This window comes from Xiphophorus maculatus, chromosome 19, assembly GCF_002775205.1.
Source record: "Xiphophorus maculatus strain JP 163 A chromosome 19, X_maculatus-5.0-male, whole genome shotgun sequence".
Classification (NCBI taxonomy): domain Eukaryota; kingdom Metazoa; phylum Chordata; class Actinopteri; order Cyprinodontiformes; family Poeciliidae; genus Xiphophorus; species Xiphophorus maculatus.
In genome coordinates this window covers 24,465,589-24,484,706 of record NC_036461.1, presented here as the reverse complement: position 1 = coordinate 24,484,706, position 19,118 = coordinate 24,465,589, and the positions used below count along the sequence as shown (strand labels likewise).

Here is a 19,118-nt window from a genome sequence, read left to right as displayed (position 1 = left end):
CTCATCTCTATTTATATTTTATGCTGACTTTAAAGGGGCATTACACATGTTTACATTTTGGCAGATTGAGGAAATATATTTTTCTCATCCTGTTAGACATTTTCTAGTTCAGGGTGTCCACGCATCCTTAAGTCTTAAATCCATTAATCCAAAATGAAGACCTTACATTATTTTTAAAAAAAGGAAGTTGGCCTTAAATATGTTAATCACGGATCTTAAATTTTGTCGAGACAGAACTATTTAATCTCGTGGCACTTTTCTGTCAAACACTTGAGCCTCATTCACGTTTTGTAACATGAGACGGTTGAGACTACTCCTAGCTAGCTGCTAATATAGCCTCACCTAGCTGGCTTTTTTGCGTCTATCGTGGGTAAGTGTAAATTTATCGGCATTGGTTGGACGATGTTCGTCTTCACCAATGCGTGCATTATGTGGGAAAAAAGGCTGGCGATACTACTCTATAAAATAGGAAGTTTTCTTTTATGGTGCAGGTCTTAAATTTCACTTGTGGTGGTCTTAAATAGCCTTAAAAAGAGTATTTAGAAGAAACCCTGTTATAAATTTCTGCCGATTGTATTGATTTTAATTCAGTTAGAGCATCAAACGTTTTGGAGAGATGTGTTTTTATTTACACCTTAAGTACACTTTATCTCATCTATGCAAAAGCTTTGCCTCTGTGGAGTTAAAAGGTTATTTTTTATTGTACTTATACTACTTCTGTTACTATTTCACTGTGTCAGATTGTTGATTAAAAATCCCGTCTTGTTTAATTTCCAGGTGACTCAGGAGATTTCTGATCCAAGCAGAGTCTTCCGCCTCTTGGGATCCGACAGGTTAGCGCAATTATTTACGGCTGACGCTGGTGTGCATGAATGTAGTTTAACATTCAAATAAACAAAACCGATTAGGACAAATCTACCTGACATGGTCAAGATACATTTTTCGTAAATTGTTTTAAAATGATTTTCTTTTTGTCACTTTCTTCACTGTTCGGTGGGCTTTGTTTCATTATTTCCATCAACTCAGCGTCTCCAGATTCTAACTTTCCCTTGGGTCTCTTTGGTTTCCATTACCTAGAAAAAGTTCCCGTTTATCTTCTGCGATTTGTGATTTAGCCTCTTCATATTTATTGCCTCTCTCTACAAAGATTTGGCATTTTCCCTCTATTTTCTTGACGTTTTAGTTTTTCCTGAGACGATTTACACACGTCTGCACCAGGCCTGTTGCCTCAATAGTTCCTCGGTTTTGCACGGCTCACAATCACAAAACCAAATAAACAACTTTACTCTTAGCAGGGAAGATGGCAGAGTAAAGACGAAACCAGTTCTGCTGACAAAATGGAGTAGCTTGGTTGCGTCTGACGATTGTATTTAAGCGCAGTCGAGGTTTGACGGTCCGTTGACCTTTTGTCTTGGTATCAAAATATCTTTTTATCTGCTCCAGCCAAAGCTTCAGGAACAGTGACCTTAATCCTCAGATGTTATCAGTAGGTAGCTGTTCCCAGTTTAATAAGTAAACGAGTTGAATAATCAACTGCTGGCCTCATCGGTCTGCAAATCATTGCTTCATATTCGACGGTCGGGGGGAAAAATGGGTTTTCAGTATTAATGTGCAACAAAGTCACTTTTGGGAAAGATGTCCTGAACTTTAGAAGTTAAAGTAAGATGATTTAGTTCCCACCCCAATGCATTGGGTGAAGGTGGATCTCTAAGGGGCGCCGTGGGGTTGCGGCTGGCGCCTAACGAAGCCCGTGGCACCAGAGTAAGTCTTCCGTCCGCTGCCCAACCCCCCATGTTTTATTCACCGACGCATGGGCACTGCCAGCCTGGTTTATGTGTCTCCACGGCTCTGTAATTTCATCTAATGGAACGGACAGTATAGGCTGCGGCTAAGCTGCTCTCCTGTCACCACGAGACAGATTGTATCTGACGGCGCAGTGACCCCCATCCTGATCTGACATCATACTGTTGCTTAACATGCATGACTGTTGTCTGTACACTGACAGAGTGATACACTCGCCATGTCCTACATGTCTAGTGTTAAGCTGGCAGAGCAGTTCGATTGTCAGAATGCTTTTTTTCGGAAGAAAGTCGTCAGATTCGTTCGTCTGTCATTTTTGCACCCTGTTTGTAGGTTTGTTTATTTTGTAAACAAACCTACAAACCTGAAACATATCAAATTTAGTGATTTGATATGTTTCGGACAGTTTAGTTTCTAGTGTTTGCCTTAGTTGATTCACCAGCCGCTTGTCTTAGGAAGGTGGAAATGCAACATTTGTGTCCTTCCTGTTGCAGAGTGGAAGCTTGAGGGATGAAAGAAACATTCAAGGGAAAGAGGAAACAACATGAAACTATCTAGTGACTGCTAACCTGTACTATTTGTAATATAATTTGACTTAAAACAATTTACAAACATTAAGATCAGTTAAGGCAATTCATATTAGCAGAGATGCATTGATCAGAATTTTCATATTGATTTCTGATGTATAACTTTGACCTGCAGGTACAGTTTTTTGTCGACTCTATTTTGTCTTTTTTTTCTTCTTCTTTTGCTCTTTGTTGTTTTGTTGTTTTTCCTTCTAATTCACGTAAAGCACTTTGAATTGCCTTGTTGCTGAAAATGTGCGACATAAATAGAATTACCTTCAGTACTAACACAAGGACACCGTTTAAAATATATTTTTGTCTTGTATCACATTCATTGTTTTAAAGTGGGACATGTGTATTGATGAACATTTGCATGAAAATACTTGAGATTATAACCAAGTGGCTAATTTCCATCCTAGTCCCATTAGTAGGTTGATGTGTTAGATGTTTAATAATAATGAGAAAAAGCAGTCTGACTGTTAGGGTTAGGAACTCTCAAAAAACTCTTCAAAAAGGAGAGAAAATGTTTGCAAGTTGTCATATGTAAAGGTTCAATAATTTTCCATTTAAGTTGAATAGCGTTAGCATAACAGCACTAAAAATAGTCGTACACTGTCAAGCTACGCTACAATAAACAGGCTAATCATAGTAGTAGAAAAATTAGCCTGCAACAGTTTTAGCATGCTGAACAGATCAATGTGTTTTGTTTGGTTAAATAAATAGTTTTTGTTCCACTGATCATTGTAATCTAAGACTGCAGTGCATTTAGATGAAGTTGAAATGTTCATAGTTGGCTTTAACACTTCTTTCTTTTCACGTCCTCCCTCTCTCTCTCTGGCTGTGTCTCCATCAGGGTGGTGGTTCTGGAGAGCCGGCCGACCGACAACCCGTCGGCTTTGAGCAACCTTTACATCTTGGCAGGTCACGAGAACAGTTACTGATCCCCCGACCAGACAACGGGTCAATCTTAGAAAAGCGAATAACGTTCCACAGTTTTTGGGAGGTTCTGGACCTTTTTTAAAGGGAAGCAGATAACCGGGGAGCTTTTGTTGACGATAAACCGCTGGTCAGTGCAAGAGGAGCCTCTTCAGCGTGGATCCATGCGCAGCCTTAACACCAGCAGGGACGTTCACCGTAGCACACATCTCAACGCAAGACCGCGTGGAGATGGACAGAGACAAACCAAGCTCAGACGAACCTTGTTACAGTACCCAGCAGTTTTCTCACTTCTCTAGCACTGTGAACAAGCCGTCTCGAGGTATTGCTGACGGAAGTGCCATTTAAAAATTCACACACGTTGCGATTGTATTAGAAACAGTGGGAGATTAAATCGTTTCTGTCTTTTTAACTTGTCACACATAATCATAGCTGGTGACAGACGCCAGAAGGCTCAGGAGGAGATTTTACAGTCAGACCTAACGGGTCACTTTTATAGAAACCCTTGAGCCTTGTGGGTTATTTAAGCAATATTTATTAACCTCATCTTCATTCATTGGGAATGTCAGGTTTACAGACTGTCAGAGTTTTATGCCGCAGCAGGATTAACTACCTAGTGATCAGTTCCTGATTAGCTGTGGGTTATTTTTTATCTGATGTGTAATGTAGTTGCATCTCCTGCTCTGCTGCATTTTTAGAACTTGGATAAAATGTACATGGTTTTTTTTTTTTTTTTGCCTTCACTCTCTTCTTTTATAGACCTTTTACTTCTCTTTACTTGCACCATTTAAGCACTTTTGTACATTTTTTTTATTTAAAACAAAATGACAAACTGAGGGACAGTGCTTGGTTTTATTAACATCTCTGCATTCCCTTCGCAAAATGTTTAATATGTGCTTTTTGTAATAAAAAAAAGCTTTTAACATGGTAAAGCGAGCTGTGGGTTTTCTTATTGTGACGGGAGATCGGAGGAGTGGAAAAGCTGGAGATTCTTCTGGGAGGAGAGAAAACAAGTGAGTATTTGTTTACATCATTTCCCCTTTTTAGGTCATCTCTTCTGACTAATTGGTCCCAGTGTGATGGAGCTGCTTTTTCCTGTCTGCTACCAGATAGATGATGTCACTCCTCACCTTAGAAGTAAACCTAAAAACTAACCATCACTAAATGAATATACTTCAGTTGGGAGTTTTTGTTACTTGGAGTGAAATATATCCATGAATGTGATGATCTCGGGTATGGAAAAGCTTTTTATTCCCATGTCTCAGCAGGTGGAGTCCTCTGTTGCCATAGAAACTAAGCTTGAGCCATAAATGTGTCAAAAGTACTGGCTGGTAAGGGTCTGAACCAGAAGTCGGGTGATGGCACCTTCAAAATAAAAGCCGAGCAGCAGGAGAGCCACCAGCTCGTTAACCAGGCAGATTGAGGTCAGAACGGTTTGACCTTTTCTAGCTCTCATGTTTCATTCAGTGCATTTTTTAAAATAGGTGTTCACATTAAGATGGAGTTTAGGTCTTTCAAAGACAGTGAAAATGCATACATATATACTTTATTCTTTCTTTATCTATACTCCAGACATAAAAGGTCCATAGTGAAGGGATTAAAAAAACACAGAAAGATAAGATATAAGGCATATAAAGTTAGAAAAAAAACTATATATATATATAGTTACAAGATTACATTTTATATAAAATATAACATTTTAAATAAACTGCTTGATTTAGCAGTCCCTCTTTAACATTACACATTTCTGCTCTTTATATGCTCTAATTGGCTGATGCGTACAGACAGGATCAACATGTTCTCATAGAATGGCAGCCAGCGCAGTTAGCCAGAGGTTGATCAATCCCAGGTGAGGCTCGGCTCGCTGCTGCCTCACCGGCTTCGCTTCCGAGCATTTGAATGGGAAATTGCAACAATTCAGCGATTTTGAAGAAAAAAAGAATCAGAATTTGTTAAACTAAATAAAAAATACATATATATCTCTGCCTCCCCTGAACGCACGTCACTGATATATTTATATGCATGTAAACATATGTATGCATATATTTATATTACCTCGACATTAACAAAGACACATATGAACATTTCCCTGTTCATCCAGGAAATGGTGGACAGCAGGGAGAGCCTGACTAAAACCACCCAGATGTCGGTCAACATCTGGTTCTTATTTTGCGTCTCCGCTTATTTCCAAGCCCAAATGAGCATCTTCACGTTCAAAAACAAGCCCAAAAAACCGCAACCCGCGACTCATTAGGTTTGCTAGCAACGTTAGAAAAAAACAAGCCCAAAGTCACTTATAATAATCAGACTTGACAGAAACTCAAAATAGTTCCTGATTTTCCAGCAACAAAATGCGCATCTCCCTCCTCCCTCCATTGTTTAAGTTTCTGATCAGCTGATAAATGTCGCGTAGAAACGGCGGTCGCTCCCCAAGACGCACAGAGGAAATAAAATTACATTACTAAAGAAAATAGTAACGCACAGTGATTTGGATAAGTAACTTTAATCTGATTACTGGATTTGGAAGAGTAACGCGTTAGATTACTCGTTACTGGGGGGAAAAAAGTGGTCAGATAAGACAAAGTGACGAGGTAGCGCAGATCGTCAGAACGCATGCAGGCCGATTACGTCATAGCTCTGCACGTATTCTTGTGCTGATGAGTCATAGTTTGTGATGTCACTAGCGCTTTGTTGTGTAACAGGTATATAACTCCTGTTGGTAAAATTCTACCTCATTCTGAGTTACTACAAGAAGAAGAGGATCTGCGTTCAGCAAAATGGCTCCCAAAGATTTGATAAGAGAAGATCTCCAAGTCTTAGTGGAAGACAATGTAATTCCTGCAATAGAGGAATATTACCACCAAGTCCGGTGGGAAGACTGGGAGGATCTGACAACAGGATACGAGTACATCAAGGAGAACACTAAATATCTCTTGAAATACCTGACGACCGTGTTTCAAGATCCAGTATCGGATATGATTGAGTACCAGAAGTTTTCATATGAAGACTTGAAAGCTAAATTTGGGAATCTGATTTCTCAGGCCTTCGTCTGGGCTATGGGCTTTGATGACACCGTTGAAGAGGAGTGCACGGAGATAATCAACATGCTTTTCTTAAAGCATGTTGTTTCGATGGTGACACCTCCGTTGGACGACGAAGACCCCATCGAGTGGCTGAAGGTGGAGCTAGAATTTAGTTCTCTGCTGAATCCTGTCATCTGGTTCGTCCAGAAACTGTTTTCGATCAGGAAGTCATTCGAGGCATACCAAAAAGACGGCGTACGGCTTTTTGTTAAGTCGTTGATGTCTAAAGGAATCAGGGAGTCAAAGACACCCTGGTGTCTTAGTTTCCTGAAAGACACTCAGGATCGTATTGTTGATAAAATCTGTGCTGAATTTGAGGGACGGCTGTACAATATCCAGCGGAAATGGATTCCTGCCTTGAGCAAGAAAGTTTTTAGTGATCTCACTAAAAACTTTGAGTGTTCTGCTGGATGGACGCTGTCCTTCATGGAGCACGAGGTAGTCGACGATGTGATAGTGTCATGTCTTGAAAGGCACCTGATTAAACAACAGGAAAAAAGGGGCAGCTTTATAAAAAGGATTTTTTCTAGCGCTGTTAAAAGCTTGAGACGCTATTTTTCTAAGTGAGGTTCCTCTCTGTGCCTCCATCGGTCACGGACCCATGATGCCTCTCTGTGGTTCCGTCAATTCTGGCCCAAAGATGCCTCCACATGCAACATCCGTTTCCAGCGACAAGGTCCCTTAGCCCTCCGCTAGTCCCAGAGCCTCCAGCTGTGGAGCCTCCAGCTGTGAAGCCTCCAGCTGTGGAGCCTCCAGCTGTTGAGCCTCCAGCTGTGGAGCCTCCAGCTGTGGAGCCTCCAGCTGTGGAGCCTCCAGCTGTTGAGCCTCCAGCTGTGGAGCCTCCAGCAGTGGAGCCTCCAGCTGTGGAGCCTCCAGCTGTGGAGCCTCCAGCTGTGGAGCCTCCAGCTGTGGAGCCTCCAGCTGTGGAGTCTCCAGCTGTGGAGCCTCCAGCTGTTGAGCCTCCAGCTGTTGAGCCTCCAGCTGTGGAGCATCCAGCTGTGGAGCCTCCAGCTGTCAGGATACACCCTGGATTTATTTATGATAACAGGATTTTTGCCGTTTGGAGCTTGTGGATTCCTGGATTATCGACAAATTTATGACGGACTTGGCCGAACTAGCGAACACTCAGACTGTTGGTGTGGACAGAGAGGCAAGTTGGATGTGAGTCTTGCTGAGGACTCAAAACTCACTAACAGGATGGAATCGATCTTGGAGAAGTTGCTAGTTTCGGCTCAGTGGAACGACCAAACTAATTTGGATAATTTTGAACTGAGATGTATCGGAGAGACTTCAGGTAAGATTGAAATCTATAATCTACCCGACCTAAAACTTTCTGTATCTGAATTTTCTTTTCCCGTGTTGCTTTGGAAGGGCTGCATGTTTCCAATCTCCTTGAAGAAATGTAAACATAACGTTCCTTCCCACCTCACCCCTCCTGCCATGGCCCTGTGACGTCTTTGTTTTGCCCTTTGTTTTGTCTGAATGTTGCCATTTGCCCTAATGCGTCCTTTCCTCTTTTTTATTTTATTTTGTTAGAAACTGTGTAGTACTCACTGTTAACCCAGAAAAGGATTATTTCAGTTTATTAGTAATATTAGAAATTGTGGAGTACGCACTATTTAGATCAATATTATATAGGCGAGAAATGGAATCAGAATCAGAATCAGAATAACTACAAACTACGACTCCTGTTCTCCCAACCCAGAATTAGACCAGAGGATATTTAGTAACCTGAACAGGATCAACTAGTTTACATCCTTTAGATCAACATTAGATTCTTTTTCTTCTTTTGCTCTTTCCTTCGGTTTGTTTCCTTTTAAATCCTGTAAAGCACTTTGTATTATTGCCTTGTTGCTGAAAATGTGCTATTTAAATAAAATTACCTTTACCTTCAGCTGGCGAGCCTCCGGCATTTATACAATTATTATTACTTATTGTTTAAAAAGAGCTGCACAGAGATTGCATGTTCTCCCTGTGCATGGTGGTTTCTCTCCGGGTACTCCGGCTTCCTCCCACAGTTCAAAAACATCACTGTTAAGTAAATTGGTCTCTCTAAATTCTCCCTAGGTTTCAGTGTGTTCACCACCACTGGAGATAAGCACCAGCATCACTCGTGACCCCTGTAGGGATAAACGTGTAAAATAGTGAACGGATGGATTATTTAAAAAGTTCACGTGTTTCAGTAACTAAATTGTTTCCCCCACAAAACCTGCTAAGCCTGGTGGTTGGGACACTCGGCAGTCATTCATTCAGCGGCCCGCCGAGTTTTTAGGTTAAAAAATGTTTAAAGTTGACAGAAAATTTGAAAATATCACTTGATGGTTGTGTGTCATTAAAGGACTAGTAGATTAATACCTGAACACCAACTATAAAGTCTTAAAAAGGTTCTGATTAAAAAACTAAAATAAATAAACAGTGCTAAGCCTGGTGGCCCGCCAGGCTTATAAAACACTGGGGGAAACCCTGATATTATATTAATTATATACAGACTCACATTTTAAGCCTTATTTGTGTTAATTATATCATCTTACAGCTAATGGAAAGAAGACATTTAAGAACATAATTTTGTCAGACCGATAAAAAAAACAAACTTTTAATACAGAACTGTGGGCTTAATGAAAAATATATTCAATGCATGCTCAAAGGTTATTAACTTTTCTTTAAAATTTCTTTACTCCCCTTCGTCCCCGAGCCTCCAGGTTCTGCTTTTCGGCCCTGTGTTTGTATGAACGATCATTCCTCAACCTCAGCGTGTTAACCGGTGAGTTCCCTCCATGTGAAGGATATAAAGCAGCTACGACTGAGCCGACAGTGGCAGCAGCTGCAAAACGTTGGAGCAAACACAGCAGCAGCATCGTCTTTGATCGGACGCTGCTGACCGTGGTCACACGCTGACCCCTCACTCTTGTATCGTACTTGAAAATCCAATGATCAGTTAACAGATTTTATCAGTTTATGGAGTAAAATATTATATTCTGTGAATTTTCTTTTAAATAAAATAGGCTGTCTCATTTTGACAAAGCATCGCCAAGCTCCAATCTCTGTGCATTAACAAGGTTCAGATACAAAATGTTAAATTGTTGCTTCGCCTCCTGTTTAACTGTAAATCTGAATTAGCTTTCCACTAAAAAAATAAATAAAATAAACATAAAGTTCATTGTTTTGACCTTCCCCAGATGATTTGTGACAAACAGAGCTCCAGGGAGCCCGTCCCTGTCATTCATATGCGTCTTTAAGAACCTGCTGCTGCTGCTGCTTGTCAAGCCCAGTGCTCGTGGGGAGGGTGTTTTATTTTGAAAATCTTGACCGGAAGAGGAGTAAATTATTTCTGACTAGAGGCTTTAAATACATCCCCCTGTGGCAGCTGTGGGACAGTTGATCTGCGGTTGTCCTTCCTCCAGGTTGCTTGCAGGGGGGGAAGCAGCAGAGGAGCCTGAATAAACATCTGCAAACCAGTAAGTGTTGCTTTAATCTGGAAAAAAGTTCGCATTTCCTGTTGATATTGTCACAGAAATGTATGCTTTTCCCCCCTAACATTCTGGATGGTTACACTTTTCCATCCTATATGAAATCACTTTTGTTTCTTCTAAGTATACAAAAAATGTAGATATTTGCACCTTTTAGTTCTTCTTTTTTATAAATATTATTATTGTTTTAAACTGGCCTATTTTCTGATTTGAAGTGCATTGTTTTGATTGCTGGTTCTCTCTGCTTGTTTTCTTTCTCTGCAACCCCCAAGGGAAATAACCCGACACACTTTGCATTGCAAATGTTTCCTTACGCAATCCAACTGTTAGGAGAACCGTATAATGTTCTCCGGAGTTTAAAAGGTGAACTGAAGCATTTAGGTCTCTACAGAGACGCCTTAACACGCTGTTAGGTAACAGGCAGGCATGCTTACGCTCGGTGATGGGTCTAAATCGTTTATTTATTTATTTATTTTTTTGTCCAATCAGATCCGTTTTGCACGTTAACCTGCGTGTGATGCAGAGATACAAAAGTGTCCATAAACGTAAACTTAGTTCTGTTTGGGGATTGCGCTTTAATGCTACAAAAGCACCCGGAAGGTCAGATTACTCTCACTCTCGCTCTCTGTTTTCCCTCCGAGTGCCAAACCTTTCCCTCTTGTTCTCCAGCTGCAGAGGGAGCTCCCGCCTCCCTGCATGCAAAGGGCGGAGGGTGAGCGTGCGTGTGTGGTGCGCCTTTGTTTGTTGGCCCAACTTCGGACGAGGATGGAGAAGTACGAGAAGATGGGGAAGATCGGCGAGGGATCGTACGGCGTCGTCTTCAAGTGCAGAAACAGGGACACCGGGCAGATCGTCGCCATCAAGAAGTTCGTGGAGTCCGAGGACGATCCCGTCATCAAAAAGATCGCGCTGAGGGAGATCAGGATGCTCAAGGTGAAAACAGACTGCATCACAAGCGACCTGAATAAGGCAAAAATTAATAAAAAAAAAAAAAAAAAAAAAAAAAAGAATGAAAACAGGTTAACTCATTTTGATGGATGATAAATTGTCACAGAAATGATTGCGGTAAACAATAATATTGTTCTTTTGAGACCGTTCTCAAGTGATATAATTGTAAGGGCATAATAACGCAAGAGCTCATTCTCAAAGGTCAACACACCTTCGTTTCTCACCAATATTTTTAAATACCCCAAACAAATGAACAGAACAACTGAAACAACAAATGAAATTAATTCTGAAGTCTCTGTAAGCAAAACTGTCCTTCAAAATAAGGGGCTTGTTGAGACCAAAGCAGCAGACAGAAACGATTAATCACGTAATGGGAAGTTATTTAGTTTGTTTTAATCCATCATGCGATGAATCGATTTATTGCTCGTTGCAACGGATCTAGGTTTAATTGCCTGATGAAGATTATTTTTATGGAATCAAAAATCATCCAAGAGCCTTGCGTGCAACGATACAAACTGAACTCTATTGTAAGAAAATAAAAAAATAAAAAAGCCTGCTTTGCAGCGAACAAAAGACACGTTTGTGCATTCGCCGGCGTTTTAATTAGTCATGCAGAGGGCGGTGGGGGTCTTTGGTGGTCCGCCGGACACCAGGATCTCATGAATAGGGGCAGGTTGTCGGGGGCAACGGCATGTTTACGAGCTCCCGTTTACTTGCCTGGATGAGCGCAGACCCCCGCCGTCAGCCCGGGGGTCTCCGGTCAGCTCTCTCCTGACTGAAACGTCGGTGTTCTGTCTTTGCATTTGCTCAGCAACTGAAGCACGCCAACCTGGTGAACCTGATGGAAGTGTTCAGACGGAAGCGGAAGCTGCACCTGGTGTTCGAGTACTGCGACCACACCGTCCTGGACGAGCTGGACCGCCACCCGACCGGGTGGGTGTGTGCGTCTCCTCACTGCGCAGACTGTCGTAAACAGAAGCTCATGAGTTCACTGTGGTTTGTTCAATTTGACAGATTTTTTTTTTTTTTCTTATGCCGCGCTCTGGAACAGTGTTCATCCCCCTTTTAACATTTATCTCTTTACAGTCTTAAACTCCTCTGTATGTTATGTCCTAAAGCAACACAGGGAGCCACACATTTGTGGTAAACGGGTTTCAATATTTTGTTTTCCAAATGCAAATGACAGAATTGTTGGATTAATAAATATTCAGCGTCCCTCAGTAGAACCTCCCCCCCCCCCATCACAGCTGCCAGTCGTTTGGGTTTTGTCTCTACCAGCGTTGCACGTCTACAAACTTAGTTTTTCCTGTCATAAAATTATTCTTTTTACAAAACAGCTCTGTGAAATCACCTGAAGAGTACCTGGGAGTAGCAATTTTTAAGTCTTTGTGGATTTTTGATATTTTGTGGTGATCATAAAAGTGATAATTATAAGAAAGAAAGAAAACTATTTGCAAGTTTTCTTAAAATACACGCCCGTTTTAAAGCAGGCTTCTTCAGGACACCAGTTACATAAAGTGGTTTCTATGACATTTAATCATATTTTCCAATTTATTGATATGTATCGATGGGCTTGTGAAAGAACAGGTGGAGAAAATTTGCAAAATTAACAATCCTGACAATACACACAGCTTTCTGGAGTTTCAAACCTCACTAACTGGAACTTATTATTGTCAAAATGATAACAATTCTTATAAGATTAAAAAAAAATAAAAAACAAACAACTGGTCTACCCTGATGAAGGAGAATGAAGCTCCAACTTTAAAAACGTGTTCATTTGTACCAAGTAACTGAATGAAGCTTAATAAATTAACTTTGATGAACTTAATCTGATGATTTGTGACCAGTTGGATTAAGTTGGATTACCTGTTTGATTTTTCAGTGTGTAAACAGTTGTAAAAGTATTATTTTCATCATGAATCAATAATAATATAGAAGGAAAAGTCATCCCGGTGGTCCATTAAAGGTGATTAACTTCACATCATAGACAATTTAAAATGGGTTATAATTGTTTCTGCAACGCTTCTGTTAAAGGACTTTATTTTGAAATGATTATTTAGAGAGAGATCACACCAAGACAGGCGCCTGAGCTCATGATCAAGGGATGGAGAACGGCAACTCCAGGAGTTCAGAGTTCATGTTTTCGTTGCCATCTACAGTCCTGAACTGGACATAAACGCAACGAGTCGCAACTTGACGCCAAAAATGAAACCAAAACAAAGTCATCTGAAAAACGTTGTGGTTTCCATCACTAACTCATGTCGGCGTCCACCCTGCCCTGTTTTGATGAGCGGCGCTCTCGTCTCCACGGAGACGGGCCGGTCCTCTCCGGCACGCTGACCTCGACGCTCGCTCGGAGTCTCCTATTAGCAGGGAGCGTCCCGGCCGCCTCCTTCCTCCCCTCTGCCACCATGCATCTACACAAAAGACGAGACGGGAGAGAAAGGGCGGGGATTATAATTGATCGGCACGCCCGAGGCTCGAAATTAGCCATTTCCACGGCAACGGTGATCGATGGCGACCCCTGAGCCAACAAAGGCTCGGCGCTGAGCATCGAGGCTCTCTGTGGAAACAGGAGGTCCGTTGTTCACTGTCGTCCACTGGAGGGGACATGATGTTGAATTAACTGAAGTTTAATACATTCAGTTTACAGCCAGGAACTCGCGTTACCTGCTGTTTACTAAAATATTGTTTTATCTGTCCTTTTAATGTTTTTACTGTCCAGAGCTGCACACCACAGCTGTCTTCTGCACTTTAGTTCAAACTTTTGGCAAAAGGCATCTATGGCAAGATGTTATTTGAAGGGGTGCGCATGAGACTGTCATAAACAGGAGCCTTTATGAACGTGTATGTTGTCATGAAGTGTCTTTGGGTAAATTATGACACTTTTAATGCAAAGGTGCACTAAGAGTTGCATTAGAAGTCCATTAAAAGTGTCAACTTTGCATTAAGTGTCATTATTTACAGTAGCAAACATTCATATAGACTCCTTCATGTTCACAAAAGGTGTTGTCAGTCTTATATAAATGAAGTGTTACCACATCTATTTTTAATAGCTTACCTAGTCAAATGAAAATGAGTATTTTGACTAAGCTACATATTTTGAAATAAAATTACAGATGTTCTTGTATAAACAATATTTGTGAAAAACACAATTAAAGGAATTAACAGAAATTACTTGCTGGATTTTTCTAACACTTGCAGCGTAATGACAGCGACGCATTAATGCGAGCTGCTCTGTTTTGAGTTGAGCTTTCTTGCTCCACAAAACACAATATGAGCCAAGCACAAAAATGCTAACACACCGTCCCCATGACCAAACACGGTGGTGGCACCGTCGTGCCGGAAGGATTTCTTTTTTCTTTTTCTTTTTTTTCAGCAGGAACCGAGAAGCCGGTCACAGTTAATGAGAGGGATGCCACTAAACGCAGGTCCAACCTGCATTTAGAAAATGTGTTTATGTGTCGGAATGGCCCAGTCAAAGTCCAGAGCTGAATCCAGCAAAGAATCTTTGCGAGGCTTAAAAACAAATGCCCGTGCACTTACACTTGCAGCTGAACTCAAATGTGATTCTACAGACTATTGAGTGAAGGAGATTGAATTCAAATACAAGCCACACTTTTCAGATTTCTCTTTTTCTTTGTGGCCATTTTTCACTTTTTATACTTTACCACTTTTTATTTTATTTTTATTTTTTATTTTTTACCACTCAGGCTGGTGATTGTAACGTGACAAAAAAAAAAAAAAAAAAAAAACGTGACAAGGTTTATGCGGGGCTTTACTTACCACATGTTCCCTCGTGTTTAATTTGATTTCAATAATCATCACTCGGCACGCACGCTTTCTGGAGAGCGTGCAGACCGAGCTGACGCTTCCATGTTTGGTTTTTTTTTTTCCCTCACAGCGTCCCGGAGCATCTGGCCAGGAGTATAACCTGGCAGACTCTCCAAGCCGTCGACTTCTGCCACAAACAGAAGGTGAGTGAGCGCTCCGCGTTTTCTTCCCTCCCTGTGCGGTTCGTCCTGCAGGCTGTCGAAGCTTTTCGCCCGGCTTGTTTTTTTTTTTTTTTTTTTTTTTTGTGTGTGTGTGTTTTTTTTTTTTTTTTCCAAATTCCTCCCCGCCTCTGCTCCTCTGCTTTATGGCTCCTTTTTTAAAGCCAGGATTCCTTCCCTCTTGGCTGAGCAGCAGTTAATGTGTCGCCTAGACGCAACAAAACGCTGCACGGGCCCCCCGGCACGACGGGGTCCCAGAAAGCCCAGAAAGCACCTCAGACGTTTCTCTCGCAGCTCCTTTATTCCCTGTGGTGCATCTTTGGGTTGTAAATCGGAATTAATTGGAAGCAGTTTTTTTGTTGTTGTTGTTTTTTTTTTTAGACTGTGTAGTGATGCCGCTGCTCTTTGCGTCGTTGCAGTGCATTCACAGAGACGTGAAGCCGGAGAACATCCTCATCACCAAACACCAAGTCATCAAACTCTGTGACTTCGGCTTTGCCAGGATTCTCAGTGAGTTTAAAAAAAAAAAATAATTATTTTTGATTTTTGCAGCAGCTGGTAAATTGTCGATGCTGCCACTTAGTGGCGGTTCAACAAACTTTGATGTCGATCTGCAGCGACTACAGTAGACAGTCAAGTCGGTGAGATGTTTCTTCCTACGGCAGAAGTGATGTTCACTTATGTCTTAACTCAGATTTCTATTTTTAATTTTATTTTACTTTTTTTTTTTTTTTACAAAAATAGTATTTACACGCAGGGCTCGTGTTTGAAACCTTTGAAAATGCTTCCATTTCTAGTAGGTGTTTTAAGATTTGGAAAGTTTCTCGGCTTTCTGTCTGCGCGGTTTTGTAATAAAGTGCAACGTTTTGTTTGACAACATAAATTTGGAAAATGTCATTTTGCAGTTGAAAACGCATATTTTCATTCACTTAACAGAAAGAGAGAAATTTGTTTTTGTTTTTTTTTTTTCCCTTGTAGTCTGAAGTTAAATTGGAATAAACGTTTCTCGTTTTAGGTCAGCTAGATTCACCAGAAACTATTTCTACTTGCTCAATGCCAGAAAACGTTTCTCAGAGAACATTTCTTAGATTTTTTTTTTTTTTTTTTTTAAATGACTTTCTTTGTATATTATGCTTTATCATTTCATTTGAGCAGGAAGCTCATTTACATTTTGACGATTTCTTTGGATTACTTACAAGTAAAGAATACGAATTATTCCTAGTGGCTCAATGACTTATTGATGTGTGTAACTGATATAAAGTTCAGGTTATATTTTCTACATTAAACAACGTTTTTGAAATTGGAGGATTTTTTTTGTTTTGTTCTTGTTGTTAAATTAACGTTTTATTCCCAGACCAGTCAGGTGTATACGGTGTGTGTGAGAGACATTTCTTTATATTCTATACAAAGAAATATTTTTAGCTGAATTTGTCCCTGCAGTAGAATGCATAATATCATCACTAGACATTAATAACACTATTAAATTATATTATATGATTGTCATTTGAAACTGAATGTTTTTAATTCCCCTCAAACTGTCACAGCATGTCTTTGTTTTAATCCTATTGTATAAAACTGAGGGCATTAAGTCAAGTTAGTTACATACTAAGTTAAGTAGCACGAAATGTTCTTGCTACTTGTTAAAATAAATATCCTAAAAACAACCTCTAATCAGCGCCTCTAGATTGTTAATGTTGAACAAATTCAGACGCATTTTTCTCTTTTCTTTCTCATGAACTCTTCCTTACGATGACTCTCTCTCTCTCTCTCTCTCTCTCTCTCTCTCTCTCTCTCTGTGTGTGTGTGTGTTTTTCCAGCGGGGCCGTGTGACTACTACACAGACTACGTGGCGACCCGCTGGTACCGGGCCCCGGAGCTCCTGGTGGGGGACACCCAGTACGGTCCCCCGGTGGACGTGTGGGCGATCGGCTGTGTGTTTGCCGAGCTGCTCTCGGGGATTCCTCTGTGGCCCGGCAAGTCCGACATGGACCAGCTCTACCTGATCCGGAAGACTCTGGGTGAGACCCGTCCGCCGCCGGCCCGAACCCGACAGGGCAGCGTTGGCTTCAAATGAACTTTCAATACCCTCTTAATAGATTTTTGATATAAGTTGTTTTTTTTTTAATTTAAAACCATGATTTTATTTGAGAATCTGAAAAGGCAGCAGTTGGATGATTGAACTTTTCTTCTTCTGATAGCCAAAGTTTCCTTTTGATGGGAATTTAAATTGCAAATTTTGACTGGTGAATATTGCAAAACAAAATGTCAATGGCTGCAATAAATCCACTTTTCCCTCCCTTTTGTTGTGCAGAAACACTTCTTCGTTGTCCTGAGAACTTTCTTTCTTCCCGCAGGAGATCTGATCCCTCGACATCAGCAGGTTTTCAGCAACAACCAGTTCTTCTGTGGCGTTTCCATCCCGGAGCCTCCAGAGATGGTGAGGGGCTCGATCTCCCTGCATCGCATGTTCCTTTTGGTTTTCAAAACGTTTATCCAGAAACAATCAGATCTAAGTTTCACCGATTTGCATCGTCACGCTGGGTTTTTGTAGGAACCTTTGGAGCAAAAGTATCCAAGTCTCTCGCATCAAACTCTGAGCCTCATGAAGGTAAGAACGCCTCTCTTAAAACTCAAAGTCACTTCCTGTTTTGGAAACCGCGCCCCCCCCCCCCCCCCCCGTTACGTGTCATTTTTTCGCGCATTCATCCCGCAGAGCTGTTTGAGAATGGATCCGTCTGAGCGGCTGACCTGTGAGCAGCTCCTGCGGCATCCCTACTTCGACTGCATGAGGGAAAAAAACGAGAGCACGACTCGAGAGCACAAGAGGACGCGTTTGCCTCGGAGACACCTGCCCCCCGGGGTGAGCGGCACGGATGAGTTTCACACCAGTTACTGTGAGAAATGGTGGGAAGATGCTCTCATTCAATCTTTCTGGACATTTTGTCAGGATTCATTTATTTAGTTTTTTTCTATAAACAGTTTGCAGTTCTGAAGACTTTTTTTTTTTTTTTCAGAATAGAGAAGCGGGCGAAGTCATTTGTTAAAAAGTTAATCTGTGCAAAAAGAAATATTTTTAACCTTTAAACTTTTAACTAACATTTTGTGACATGCCGAACACACCGTCCTCATGCTGGAACAGAGAGGTGGCAGTGTCATGCTGTGGGAACAGTTGAGGGAACGGATGTCGATGTGAATCTACGGCCCGACTGGATTTGCTGGGTTTTTTTTCCATCTCTAGATGCGCAAAACTTGCGTTACATTTTTCCAATATTTGCAGCTTTATTGGCACTAAAATGCGATTCCACAGTTCTAAAAAAAAAAACAACCTTCAATCACACAACACCAACATTTCCAAAACTGGATTTAGCATGGTTTTCTAATCTTTTCCTAATGAAGATACTGCATTTAAGTCTGTTTTTATTTCATTATTATGATTTTTTATATTTTAAAGCATTGACCATCAGGCCACTTTTAGCCATTTTTATATTTATTGCATGTTAAGTTTTCTGTTTGGCAAAAAAAAAAAGGCTGATTCACTTCACTGTAACCAAATCTACTAATGTTATAAATGAAACTGGTTGAGCACTTAGAATGCTCAAATAATAAAGAAATAAAAATTGAAACTTTTGCCCATAATTTGACAAAAGATGGAAAGGTTTGAATACTTTTGCAAGGCACCACGTGTGTGTGTGTATATATATATGTATATAAATTACTGATAAATCATTAATTACTTCTAAAATCTTACTATTTTCTTTCCAGTATTTGCCACAGCTGACCAGCAGCAGCATCTTTCCCGCTCTGGACAATAAGAAATACTACAACAACCTGCGCAAGTTCAACTACCACCTCCCAAACATCTAAACACGACGATCCTGATCCACAGTGACGTCGGACGCCTTCGTTTTCTGAACCGCTCAGGAAATGAGGCAAACTCTTAAAGACTGTAGTTTCCATCCATAAAAAAAAAAAAAAAAAACGATTCAGCAACTTTTTAACCATATTTGCTCCTCACAAAGCGTGCCGGCTGTCTTTTACTGATTCTATGCACTATACCCAGCGCGTTCAGTCGGACGTGTTGGTTCATGTATGCTTCGCCAGACTTTTAAGCTGATATTTTTAGACAAAGGGGAGCGCCGCGCTGCTCTGCTTGTTGTTAGCTGACTGAGGGTTAAACTACACTCTACTGCCTTGCCCAGTTTGCCAAAAATGTTTTTTTTGTTTGTTTTTTTTAAATAATACAACGGACTGTATTAAAGTGAGTTTTTGGTTTTAAGATTATTTCTTTTAGTAAGTTATGATGAAGGGGAGAAAAAAAAAACTTTA

The 19,118-nt window shown here is 40.8% G+C and overlaps 2 protein-coding genes across 6 annotated transcripts in view; both read left to right on the top strand.

Annotated features, from left to right (window-relative positions):
• Positions 1-4,234, top strand: part of map4k5 (mitogen-activated protein kinase kinase kinase kinase 5) — a 38,592-nt gene extending 34,358 nt beyond the window's left edge. For all 5 annotated transcript variants that reach the window (XM_023352956.1, XM_023352959.1, XM_023352958.1 and 2 more), the window contains 2 exons: positions 778-833; positions 3,220-4,234. In XM_023352956.1, the coding sequence (XP_023208724.1) occupies positions 778-833; positions 3,220-3,307 (144 nt within the window). In that variant the 3' untranslated portion in view covers positions 3,308-4,234. The remainder of the gene's footprint in view (positions 1-777; positions 834-3,219) is intronic.
• Positions 4,235-9,748: 5,514 nt separating this feature from the next.
• On the top strand, positions 9,749-19,054 carry cdkl1 (cyclin dependent kinase like 1). Its single transcript, XM_005799206.2, has 10 exons — positions 9,749-9,840; positions 10,522-10,785; positions 11,612-11,733; positions 14,705-14,777; positions 15,212-15,302; positions 16,610-16,810; positions 17,147-17,229; positions 17,344-17,400; positions 17,506-17,652; positions 18,555-19,054. The coding sequence occupies exons 2-10, from the start codon at positions 10,549-10,551 to the stop codon at positions 18,654-18,656; spliced, it is 1,113 nt and encodes a 370-aa protein (XP_005799263.2). The 5' UTR covers positions 9,749-9,840; positions 10,522-10,548; the 3' UTR covers positions 18,657-19,054.
• Positions 19,055-19,118: the final 64 nt, after the last annotated feature.